The sequence below is a fragment of the Saccopteryx leptura genome, chromosome 3 (genome assembly GCF_036850995.1).
Source record: "Saccopteryx leptura isolate mSacLep1 chromosome 3, mSacLep1_pri_phased_curated, whole genome shotgun sequence".
Classification (NCBI taxonomy): Eukaryota; Metazoa; Chordata; class Mammalia; order Chiroptera; family Emballonuridae; genus Saccopteryx; species Saccopteryx leptura.
Window position 1 is genome coordinate 371,145,466 of NC_089505.1, and position 11,510 is coordinate 371,156,975.

General features: G+C 63.9%; 1 protein-coding gene across 3 annotated transcripts; it reads left to right on the top strand.

The window, feature by feature from the left end:
• Positions 1–626: 626 nt before the first annotated feature.
• CYP11B2 (cytochrome P450 family 11 subfamily B member 2) lies at positions 627–9,683 on the top strand. Of its 3 annotated transcripts, none has more exons than XR_010750519.1 (10): positions 627–888; positions 1,291–1,446; positions 3,321–3,520; positions 3,635–3,838; positions 4,155–4,309; positions 5,827–5,993; positions 6,317–6,395; positions 6,496–6,690; positions 8,846–9,135; positions 9,311–9,683. XR_010750519.1 is itself a non-coding variant. In XM_066379661.1 (9 exons), exons 1-9 carry the CDS (start codon positions 653–655, stop codon positions 8,957–8,959), a joined length of 1,506 nt encoding a protein of 501 aa, XP_066235758.1. In that variant the 5' UTR covers positions 627–652; the 3' UTR covers positions 8,960–9,683. The 3 variants fall into 3 exon arrangements, 1 of the variants encoding a protein (XP_066235758.1); XR_010750520.1 differs by having other exon boundaries at positions 8,846–9,107; XM_066379661.1 differs by having other exon boundaries at positions 8,846–9,683.
• Positions 9,684–11,510: the final 1,827 nt, after the last annotated feature.

Here is an 11,510-nt window from a genome sequence, read left to right on the forward strand (position 1 = left end):
TCACCTTTCTGCCTGTGGAGTGACCCTCACCTCCTGGGTACTCACTGCCCCTTAGCTGGATCAGACAGACAGATAGGTCTGTGGCCACCTCAGGGCCACCCCCCAGTTCTGTCTTTAGATTCCCCTGTCCCCAAGGGACTGGAAGTTCTCCCTGGGAGGGGACACTTGGTGGCTGCAGCCTCCACTCCCTGCAGCCAGCGTGAGGTCTGGGACGCCGTCAACAAGATCCACGTGCATGAGCATTACGACTACGTCCCCCTCTTCCTGCTCTGGGCCTTGTGACAAGGAGGTAAAAATACCCAGGGCTCCCTCTCATCTCTCTACAAGATAAGGGGCTCATCTATCTTGCTCCCTCACCCATGGGGGAGGACAGACAGGCTTTCTGTCCATCCCAGCCAGACTCAGCCCCCCGTCCTGAACTTGCACCTGCCCTGGACATTCCGCCCGGCCTGCAGAGGGACCGTGGGACTGCGGGGTGAGGCACCCAGCCAGCTCTTCCCTCTCCTTCCGGCTAGACCCTTCCGGCCCTCCTCCCTCCAGCCTTGACCCCTTCCCTGGGCATCCTGGTCGGGTCCAGGGACGCTTTCTCCCATGACGTGATCACTTGGGCAAGATAAAAGGATCCGACTGAGGGGGTGGAGAGAGCCCCGGCATGGCATTCCGGGCCAGGGCAGCCGTGTGGATGGCGGGGCCCCGGGGGTCCCTGCGCCGGGCGCACGCCCTGGCCGCCAGTGCCGGTTTGGCCCCCAAGGCAGTGCTGCCCTTTGAAGCCATCCCCCAGTGTCCCGGCAACAAGTGGCTGAGGTTGCTGAAGATCTGGAGGGAGGGCGCGGAGGACCTGCACCTGCAGATGCAGCGGACCTTCCAGGAGCTGGGGCCCATCTTCAGGTGAAGCCTCCCTGCACGCCTCGCTCACTCACCCTGACCCTCGGTCCCCCCTCGCCTCGGAGCCCTCGCTGGGTGCCCTGCACCGCCACGCCCCAGCCGGGTGTCAGTGCTCTGCACCCTGAGGGAGGTGGGGGTGGGCGCTCCGCGGGGGAGTGCCGGTGGCCCTGACGACCACGGGCACCGCAGCCGGTCACGAGGTCGGAGCGCTCCACGGCTCACTGCTGACGGACAGAACACAGACACAAGAGCAGGAGAGGCTCCAGTTAGACCACGGGAAGAACCGCCTGCTCCGAGCCCGGCCGGGAGAAGGGAGAGGTCAATAGGAGACAGCCAGGGTCGCATCCGCGAGTGGGGCCCAGAGAGGACACGGCCCCACCGCAGGGCTCTGCCTGTGTCCCACAGGTATGACGTGGGAGGGAGGTACATGGTCCACGTGATGCTGCCCGAGGACGTGGAGAAGCTGAAGCAGGCGGAGGGCTCTCAACCCCATCGGATGGTCCTGGAGCCCTGGCTGGCCCACCGACAGCACCGCGGGCAGAAGTGTGGCGTGTTCTTGCTGTGAGGGGGAGTCTGGAGGAAGAGGGCGGGGCCGGGGCAGCCTGGGGCAGAGAAGACACAGGACGGGGAAGACCCAGAGCGGGCCTCCCCCGGGGCCCAGCTGGGTGAGTGGAGGGACTGGGACTGCAGGGCTGTGCTGGGACCGGGCACGGCCGTCTGTCCACGCGCGAGGAAGAGCAGGGCCGGTAGGGAGTGCCCAGTCCGTGCAGGCCACGCGGGGCACTCCGGCAGCTGGGACGTCTGTCCTCCCGCCGGCCCGGAGAAGGGCATTCACTGGCCAGAGGGCCGTGTCAGCAGACGCTGGCGCCCGAGAGCCCAGCAGGCTGCAGCCTCCGTGTGGGCCCCTGTGGGTCGTGAGAGAGGCGAGCTTCACTTAGGCGGGGAGTACCGGGCTTTGGACAGCGGGCAGCAGCTCAGAATAATACCACAGGGGACTGTGTGAGCACGGGGGAGGGACAACTGTCTGCTGGACGGACGTCTGAGTGCCTGTCTGCGTGTGTGACTGGGTGCTGGTGTGCTAGCGTGTGTGCTCCTGTTTGTGCTGCGTGGGTTCATGTCACTGTGTTTGTGCACAGGTCGCCATATGTTTGCAAAGGTACATATTTTTGATTGTAGAGTGTGCATGTGTGTGTGTGTGTGTCTGCATGTGTGTGCATGATTTTGAGTGTATTGTGTCTTTGTGTGCTTCCCACATGTTCTCTGTGTGAGCCTACACACATGTGCCTGCCTGCCTGCGTGTGCTGTGTGCATCCTTCTGTGCGCATGTGTTCACCCACATCCTATGTGCGCGTGATCGTTCTCAACCCCTGTGGATGGCTGACCTTAGGAAAGAAGGTGTTTACATGCAATGTGGCTGAGAATGCAAATCTCCCCTCGTTCCCTGGGGCACCCACAGGGACCCCTGGGTACCTGGGTTCCTCTTGGAGGGTATCATGAGAGACGTGTCCCGGTTTGCGCACAGAGGAGGCAGAGACCCCACAGGGACCTGAGTAGATATGGATGCACAGAGGAGGCAGAGACCCCACAGGGACCTGAGTAGATATGGACGCACAGAGGAGGCAGAGACCCCACAGGGACCTGAGTAGATATGGATGCACAGAGGAGGCAGAGACCCCACAGGGACCTGAGTAGATATGGATGCACAGAGGAGGTCGAGACCCCACAGGGACCTGAGTAGATATGGATGCACAGAGGAGGTCGAGACCCCACAGGGACCTGAGTAGATATGGATGCACAGAGGAGGCAGAGACCCCACAGGGACCTGAGTAGATATGGATGCACAGAGGAGGCAGAGACCCCACAGGGACCTGAGTAGATATGGATGCACAGAGGAGGCAGAGACCCCACAGGGACCTGAGTAGATATGGATGCACAGAGGAGGCAGAGACCCCACAGGGACCTGAGTAGATATGGATGCACAGAGGCAGCACTGTCGGGCACAGGGAGGGTGGAGGGGTGAGTCGCCCGGGCTTGGGGCTTGACGCCCTCTGGGCAACGGTGTGAGAAGAATGGGCATGGGTTGATAGGAGGCCAGCCTCCTCCTCACGGAAAAGGACTCCATACCCACAAAGGGTCCAAACAGGTGATGTGAGTGCCAACCATGGGCTGACAAGTTGACACAGACTCAGTGAACAGTGAGACCACAGGAGCACGGTCTCAGCTCCGCTGTAGACCTGAGCACCCTGGCCATAGCCCACAGGGGCCTCCCGAAAAGGAGGCGTGAGGCAGGGGTAAAAACAGGAGCAGCCTGCCCCCAGAACCAGCAGGCAGCTCCCTGCCGTCCCATGTCCCTTTGGGGGTGAGAAAGATCGCATGCAGGGCTGGGGACCTGTGGCTGACTCGGGGTGCCCTGAAGTTCACGCTCTGACCTACAGAAACGGGCCCACGTGGCGCTCGGACCGACTCCGGCTGAACCCAGACGTGATGTCGCCACAGGCTGTGCAGAAGTTCGTCCCCATGGTGGACAGGGTGGCGAGGGACTTCTCCAAGGCCCTGATGGCAAGGGTGTTGCAGAATGCCCGGGGGAGTCTGACCGTGGACATCCAGCCCAGCATCTTCTACTACACCCTGGAAGGTGTGGGGTCCCCGGGGATGGCACCTGCCCAGGGACCAGGCGCAGAGAGGGCTGGCAGGAGGCGGCGGTGAGGCCCTGGGCTGCCGTGCGCTCAGCTGCCCCGTCCTCCCACAGCCAGCAACTTGGTCCTCTTTGGAGAGCGGCTGGGCCTTCTTAGCCAGAGCCCAAGTCCAGCCAGCCTGAACTTCATCCACGCTCTGCAGACCATGCTCAAGTCCACCATGCAGCTCATGTTCATGCCTAGGAGCCTGTCTCGCTGGACGAGCCCCCGGGTGTGGAAGCAGCACTTTGAGGCCTGGGACTACATCTTCCAGTATGGTGAGGGCCAGGGACCGGATGGTGCTGTGACAGGGACACCGGGGTCCACGGCCAGGGACCGGATGGTGCTGTGACAGGGACACCGGGGTCCACGGCCAGGGACCGGATGGTGCTGTGACAGGGACACCGGGGTCCACAGCCAGGGGGAGAACTGAAGCCACACAGAGGGCCGTGGCTTCTTCTCAGTCCCTGAGAGTCGGCGATGAGATGGGGTTGGCCCGGGCTGACCCAAAGTCTTGGGCAGGAGAGGGAGACGGGCGCTAAGGGCCAACGCATAGGATGACAGGAGGCAGAGGCTCTGTCTCTGTGCCCACAGCCAACAATTCCATCCAGAAAATCTACCAGGAGCTGGCCCTGGGCCGCCCACAGCACTACAGCGGCATTGTGTCGGAGCTGCTCGTACATGCAGACATGACCCTGGATGCCATCAAGGCCAGCTCCATCGACCTCACGGCCGGGAGCGTGGACACGGTCAGGCCACCCACCAGCCCTGCCGTAGAATATGTAACCCGAGGGAATATGCACCAGGCAGCGTCCTTCCGAGCCAAGTGTCTCCTGTATATCCCCTGCCAGTCTCTGCCACCAAGACTGTCCGTCTTGGACATCAGCTTCCGAACTGACAGATGGCTCTGGGGGGAGGGCACACGGGACCAACCTGAAAGAGGACAGTTTGGCATTAGTGGTGAGAACCCATGCTCCAGGCAACCTGCAGAATGACGCGACCTGGGGACACACAACACAGGCCCCATCTGGACCAGCAGGATCCCTGGAGGAGGGGGACCGCTGGCACCCCAGCGGCACAGGGGACCTTGCCTGAGGACAGATTACATTTAGCTTTTTTTTAAAGATCCTGTAACAGGAAGTAACAGGCTGGTGACAGGAAGGGTAGCACAGGGCTCCAGCTCGTGGAGGAGAGAGCAGATGGCAACACAGCGTGATGGGGAGGGCGGGTCCTGGTGTGTGAGGACTGCCGCCCAAGCTGCCTGCCTCTAGACCCAACCTTCCCACCTGCTAACATCTCAGGGCTGCCTTGGGCCTGGCACCCAGGATGCTAAGGCTCAGACTGGTGGCAACAAGCTCCCCGAGCAGAGGCTAAGAAGCTGTCATGAGGCAAGAGAGTCCACGGGAGGGCATATGCCTCAGGGGGCAGTTCTAGGCAGGCTTCCTGGAGGCAGAGCCTTCTAGCCAAATGTGGAAGAACCACAGAGAAGTTAGAGAGGCCATGAAGAGTAGGCACAGAAGGCAGCAGTCCAGGGGACAACAGCGGACAGCAGAGGAAGGCAGTGAGGCTGAGTGGAGGGCGAATGAGGGCAGAGAGGTCAAGACCCCTGGAAGGCAGGGCCTCCGGCACCAGGACTGTACCCAAGGCTAGAGGAAGCCAGTGAGGGGAGCGTCTGGGTCATGCTTCTGCTCCCTAAGGGTCCCTCATGTGCCACAAGAGTGCAGCAAGGGCTGAAGCAAAGGGGTCAGTGGGCAGGTCATTGCCCCGTGTCTCGAGATACCAGGGGCACGTTGTCATGGGAACGGGACTTAGGAGATGATCAGTTTCCCAGGTCTGAGGCTGGGCTGGGCGATGTCTCTTCCTGCACATGGAAATGGCCCAGGAGGAGGAACTGGTTGAGGTCTGAGTGGCTGTAAATGTCTAGGGGATATAACAGATTGGGAGAAGATGGACCCAGGGTTCCAGACCCCACCCCAAGTAGAAGGCTAGGGTGTGCCCCTCCTGGAGCCCAGAGGAAGGTGAGAACCAGGCCTGCAGTGGCAGGGACTGGGTCTTCCCTGAGATTGGGGACACCTTCTCCGAGGGACTCAGGAAAAGTAGAAGAGGTGGGTTTAGGATCTCGAGGTGTCAGCTCCCTGGGCTCTGTCCGGCTCTGGGCATGCCATCACCAAGGGTCTGAGAGTACCTGCCCAGGGAGTGGGGCCCCGGGGCTGAGGTGCACAGCTGTGCTAAGGAAGGTCTGAGCCCTGCCCCGTGGCTCCTGCAGACAGCTTTCCCGTTGCTGATGACCCTTTTCGAGCTGGCGCGGAACCCTGAAGTGCAGCAGGCCCTGCGTCAGGAGAGCCTGCAGGCCGAGGCCAAGATCTCTGAAAACCCCCAGAGAGCAAACACGGAGCTGCCCCTGCTGCGGGCCGCCCTGAGGGAGACCCTGAGGTAGGTGTGGCTCACCAGGTGCCCCAGCCACCCTGCACCACAGTCTAGAATGCGGTGCTCACCTGGGTCCAAACACAGGACCGAGGGCTACCCGCAGCTTGGCGCAAGGACACGCTCCCTGCACCTCCTCTTCCTGTCCCTTCAATGCCCTGGACGCCGTCCTCCACCATGTCCACCTGAGCTGGGAGGCAGCTCAGGCTGGGGACACTGGCTGAGCTTAGGAGGGGCGTGGACACAGCTCCCCAGTGCCAGAGGGCCCTTGACCTGGACTAGGGAGGTGACGGGCCCTGTCCCAGCTGAGGATCCTTGGCCCCTGTCCGCAGGCTGTACCCGGTGGGTATAACTGTGGAGCGACAGGTGAGCTCGGACTTGGTCCTGCAGAACTACCACATCCCGGCTGGGGTGAGTGAGGCCCCACGGCCCGTCCAGCAGACACCAAACCCAGGGGACATGCGCCCACAGGCCAGCTGACCCTGCCCCTCCCCACCTGACCTGCCTGCAGACCCTGGTCATCGTGCAACTCTACTCCCTGGGTCGGAACCCATCCGTGTTCCCGAGGCCCGAGCTCTATCAGCCCCAGCGCTGGTTGAACAGCACCTCCACCACCAGGCTCCCCCACCTGGCCTTCGGCTTCGGGCCGCGCCAGTGCCTGGGGCGGCGCGTGGCGGAGACTGAGATGTTGTTTCTGCTGCACCACGTGAGCTGCGGGGCGGGGCTGGCGTGGGCAGGGCGGTGGGCGGCCCGGAGGGCGGAGCAGGCGGGGCTGGAGTGGGCAGGGCGGTGGGCGGTCCGGAGGGCGGAGCAGGCGGGGCTGGAGTGGGCAGGGCGGTGGGCGGTCCGGAGGGCGGAGCAGGCGGGGCTGGAGTGGGCAGGGCGGTGGGCGGTCCGGAGGGCGGAGCAGGCGGGGCTGGAGTGGGCAGGGCGGTGGGCGGTCTGGAGGGCGGGGCTGGCGGGGCTGGAGTGGGCAGGGCGGTGGGCGGCCCGGAGGGCGGGGCTGGCGGGGCTGGAGTGGGCAGGGCGGTGGGAGGCCCGGAGGGCGGAGCAGGCGGGGCTGGAGTGGGCAGGGCGGTGGGCGGTCTGGAGGGCGGGGCTGGCGGGGCTGGAGTGGGCAGGGCGGTGGGCGGCCCGGAGGGCGGGGCTGGCGGGGCTGGAGTGGGCAGGGCGGTGGGCGGCCCGGAGGGCGGGGCTGGAGTGGGCAGGGCGGTGGGCGGCCCGGAGGGCGGGGCTGGAGTGGGCAGGGCGGTGGGCGGTCCGGAGGGCGGAGCAGGCGGGGCTGGAGTGGGCAGGGCGGTGGGCGGTCCGGAGGGCGGAGCAGGCGGGGCTGGAGTGGGCAGGGCGGTGGGCGGTCTGGAGGGCGGGGCTGGCGGGGCTGGAGTGGGCAGGGCGGTGGGCGGCCCGGAGGGCGGGGCTGGCGGGGCTGGAGTGGGCAGGGCGGTGGGAGGCCCGGAGGGCGGAGCAGGCGGGGCTGGAGTGGGCAGGGCGGTGGGCGGTCTGGAGGGCGGGGCTGGCGGGGCTGGAGTGGGCAGGGCGGTGGGCGGCCCGGAGGGCGGGGCTGGCGGGGCTGGAGTGGGCAGGGCGGTGGGAGGCCCGGAGGGCGGGGCTGGCGGGGCTGGAGTGGGCAGGGCGGTGGGCGGCCCGGAGGGCGGGGCTGGAGTGGGCAGGGCGGTGGGCGGCCCAGAGGGCGGGGCTGGAGTGGGCAGGGCGGTGGGCGGCCCGGAGGGCGGGGCTGGAGTGGGCAGGGCGGTGGGCGGTCCGGAGGGCGGAGCAGGCGGGGCTGGAGTGGGCAGGGCGGTGGGCGGCCCAGAGGGCGGGGCTGGAGTGGGCAGGGCGGTGGGCGGCCCGGAGGGCGGGGCTGGAGTGGGCAGGGCGGTGGGCGGCCCGGAGGGCGGGGCTGGAGTGGGCAGGGCGGTGGGCGGCCCGGAGGGCGGGGCTGGCGGGGCTGGAGTGGGCAGGGCGGTGGGCGGCCCGGAGGGCGGGGCTGGAGTGGGCAGGGCGGTGGGCGGTCCGGAGGGCGGAGCAGGCGGGGCTGGAGTGGGCAGGGCGGTGGGCGGCCCGGAGGGCGGGGCTGGAGTGGGCAGGGCGGTGGGCGGCCCGGAGGGCGGGGCTGGCGGGGCTGGCGTGGGCAGGGCGGTGGGCGGCCCGGAGGGCGGGGCTGGAGTGGGCAGGGTGGTGGGTGGCCCGGAGGGCGGGGCTGGAGTGGGCAGGGCGGTGGGCGGCCCGGAGGGCGGGGCTGGAGTGGGCAGGGCGGTGGGCGGTCCGGAGGGCGGAGCAGGCGGGGCTGGAGTGGGCAGGGCGGTGGGCGGCCCAGAGGGCAGGGCTGGAGTGGGCAGGGCGGTGGGCGGTCCGGAGGGCGGAGCAGGCGGGGCTGGAGTGGGCAGGGCGGTGGGCGGTCTGGAGGGCGGAGCAGGCGGGGCTGGAGTGGGCAGGGCGGTGGGCGGTCCGGAGGGCGGAGCAGGCGGGGCTGGAGTGGGCAGGGCGGTGGGCGGTCCGGAGGGCGGAGCAGGCGGGGCTGGAGTGGGCAGGGCGGTGGGCGGTCCGGAGGGCGGAGCAGGCGGGGCTGGAGTGGGCAGGGCGGTGGGCGGTCTGGAGGGCGGGGCTGGCGGGGCTGGAGTGGGCAGGGCGGTGGGCGGCCCGGAGGGCGGGGCTGGCGGGGCTGGAGTGGGCAGGGCGGTGGGAGGCCCGGAGGGCGGAGCTGGCGGGGCTGGAGTGGGCAGGGCGGTGGGCGGTCCGGAGGGCGGGGCTGGCGGGGCTGGAGTGGGCAGGGCGGTGGGCGGCCCGGAGGGCGGGGCTGGCGGGGCTAGGACCATGGATCTGACGACCGGTTGGCCCGTTGGACCGCGCCTCTGTCCTAGGTGCTCAAACACTTCCAGGTGGACACGCTAACACAAGAGGATATAAATATGGTCTACCGGTTCGTCCTGATGCCCTCCACCCTGCCGCTCCTTACCTTCCGAGCCATCAACTAGTCACAGCCGTGCACCGCCCGCCGGCCACGCCACCAGTGCCCCTCTGTCTGACCCCCGCCATCCCTGTTTCTCCCTGGGCCTTGCTTCTGGAGCCACACCACTGTCCAGCCAGCACCTCGCACAAATGGAACAACCCAGGCCCTCTGAGGTCAGGCCCTGCCAGGCGGTGCAGTAAGGTCAGGGCAGAGCTGGGACAAGTCCTGGTTATATGCCCCGTCTCACCAGCGCCTTCTACAAGGAACACCCTCTGAGATCGTTGACTCCCCACCCCCATCACCCCAGCACTGGCTCCAGGTTCCTCATGTATTCATCCAGGGGGTCTCTGACCCTGTCCTTTGCCTCTCTCTCCAGTCTTATGTTCGCAGTGTTCCTCCCTGCAAGAACTGACAGCGTCGCCATTTCAGATGCCATGCTTCCCGTCTGCAATGATCCTGCCTAGAGCAAACCTTCAAGCGGGCTTGGTATTTGTCCACAGTCTGTTCTGCTCAGCCCAGTCCTCTGCCGTGTGGCTGATTCCCCTAGCCAAGGGCCTGGATAGACAGGTCACCAGTAGCTAGAAGAATGGTTACCAAGGAGCTGACTTGGACCCCTGAGCAATCAGGAAAGTGGTGAACCCCACTGGCGGGCATCAGGGTGGCTACAGAGAAGCCTCTGGAAGAAGGGGGTGGACCCATCTCAGCCAAGTGTAACCATGTGTTCCCTCTAATAAAGCCCTCTGTTTGAAGTGCTGCCTGCTCCTTCACACTGACCCTCGGGATAGAAGTCACCCTGACCTACTGGATGGAAGAGGTTTTAAATAGCTGGGAGCCAGCTGGGGTCTCTGAAATGGCAGGAGCAAGCAGTCTGCCCCATGCCGTTTGGGCCAGGTGACACCCTCCACATAGAAAGGGGTCTTGGAAGTGAGGCTGGGAGTGGGGTTGCTCCCCTTTCCCTCCCCACCCCCATCTCATCCAGTGAGAACCAGGCACTTGGATCACACCGAGACAGTAAGGGAGGAGGGCTCACACCTCTGGCTACACAGCCTAGCCAGCGCCAAGCCACCCTGATGACAACCTGGGTGGTCTCCAGACCCCCTTATGCACAAGAGTCTGTACACACTTTACCACTGTACTCCCACCACAGCAAAGAGGCTTGCTGCCAGGGCGATAGTCTCTACCCTGCCTTGGTCAGGCTCTGTTGCAGAGGACTTGGAAAATCCAAGGGAGAAGAAGTTCCGGACTCTCGACACACACACACACACACACACACACACACACACACACACACACACACCCGCAGGAGCCTCAGCTCACCACATGGGCCAGCCCTTAGTCCCTCCGAGCCCCAGCTCTTCACAGGGGAATTCTGTGGAATAACTCCCATTTCACCAGCGGAGACACACACCACAAGATGGTTAATTGGAAAGCTCCCAGCTCGCTACTTCTGCGGGCACTCAATAACGGGAATTTCTTCTCCCGCCTCTCAAAAGCCACTTCATGACTTGTGGCCTTGCTCTGTGGTGACCAGGTGATGTGTGGTGGCAGGAGTGCAATTAAAATGTGTCGTTCTGCAAAGCTTGGCACACGTGTGCAGTTGACGTTCGTGGCAGCCCTAAATCGGAAGCACTTTACAGATGAGGAAATCGAGGCGCAGGGAGTTCAGGCAGCTGTTCAGAGCCTCACAGCTCATGCACTGCACCACTGAGCCCAGATGCCACTCCTGTCCCTAGGGCCCTCACCACCTCTCCTCCCCGTTGAAGGATGTAGCGTCGGGAGTGAGCGTGCACACTCAGAAACAACATCCAATTTAAAGCATCTCCGGATACTTTTAAAGGTATTCTCTTGGTTCTTCATGATCCTTTACTTTCACTGTATACACTCCACAGAGGAGTCCCTCTGTCTTTATTCTGTTTAGAATTCCCTTTGTGCCTTTTGACTGTGAGCATCCATTTGGCTCTGTTTTAAAATCCACCATTTATTCCAATAGTCTTATTCAATAGTCATAACTCTTCCTGTCTTTCTTTTTCTTTTTTTTTTAATTTTTATTTATTTATTTATTTTTACAGAGACAGAGAGTGAGTCAGAGACAGACAGGAACGGAGAGAGATGAGAAGCATCAATCATTAGTTTTTCATTGCGTGTTGCAACACCTTAGTTGTTCATTGATTGCTTTCTCATATGTGCCTTGACCGTGGGCCTTCAGCAGACCGAGTAACCCCTTGCTGGAGCCAGCAACCCTGGGTTCAAGCTGGTGGGCTTTTCCTTAAACTAGATGAGCCCACACTCAAGCTGGCGACCTCGGGGTCTCGAACCCGGGTCCTCTGCATCGCAGTCCGACGCTCTATCCACTGCGCCACCGCCTGGTCAGGCTCTTCCTGTCTTTCAATGTAGCAATAGTATGGCCTTTATGATACGTCAAGACCTAGAACATCTGTGATGACATGTGCAGGGGGGGGGCGCTATGAGCCTGTGGTCCTCCTGGGCGTTTCTGTTGTTTTTTTATGATTGTCCAAGGGTAATCACCTTCTCAGGGCCACGTGGGTAGTAATTACTTAGCCTGAGGCTTCCCCCAG

What these genes read in the sequence shown, in the direction of transcription:
- CYP11B2 (XM_066379661.1), top strand. Translation starts at nt 653, where the DNA reads ATGGCATTCCGGGCCAGGGCAGCCGTGTGGATGGCGGGGCCCCGGGGG. An exon ending in GAGCTGGGGCCCATCTTCAG is followed by an intron (nt 889 to 1,290) that starts GTGAAGCCTCCC and finishes TGTGTCCCACAG; the next exon opens with GTATGACGTGGGAGGGAGGT. An exon ending in GCCCTGAGGGAGACCCTGAG is followed by an intron (nt 5,994 to 6,316) that starts GTAGGTGTGGCT and finishes CCCTGTCCGCAG; the next exon opens with GCTGTACCCGGTGGGTATAA.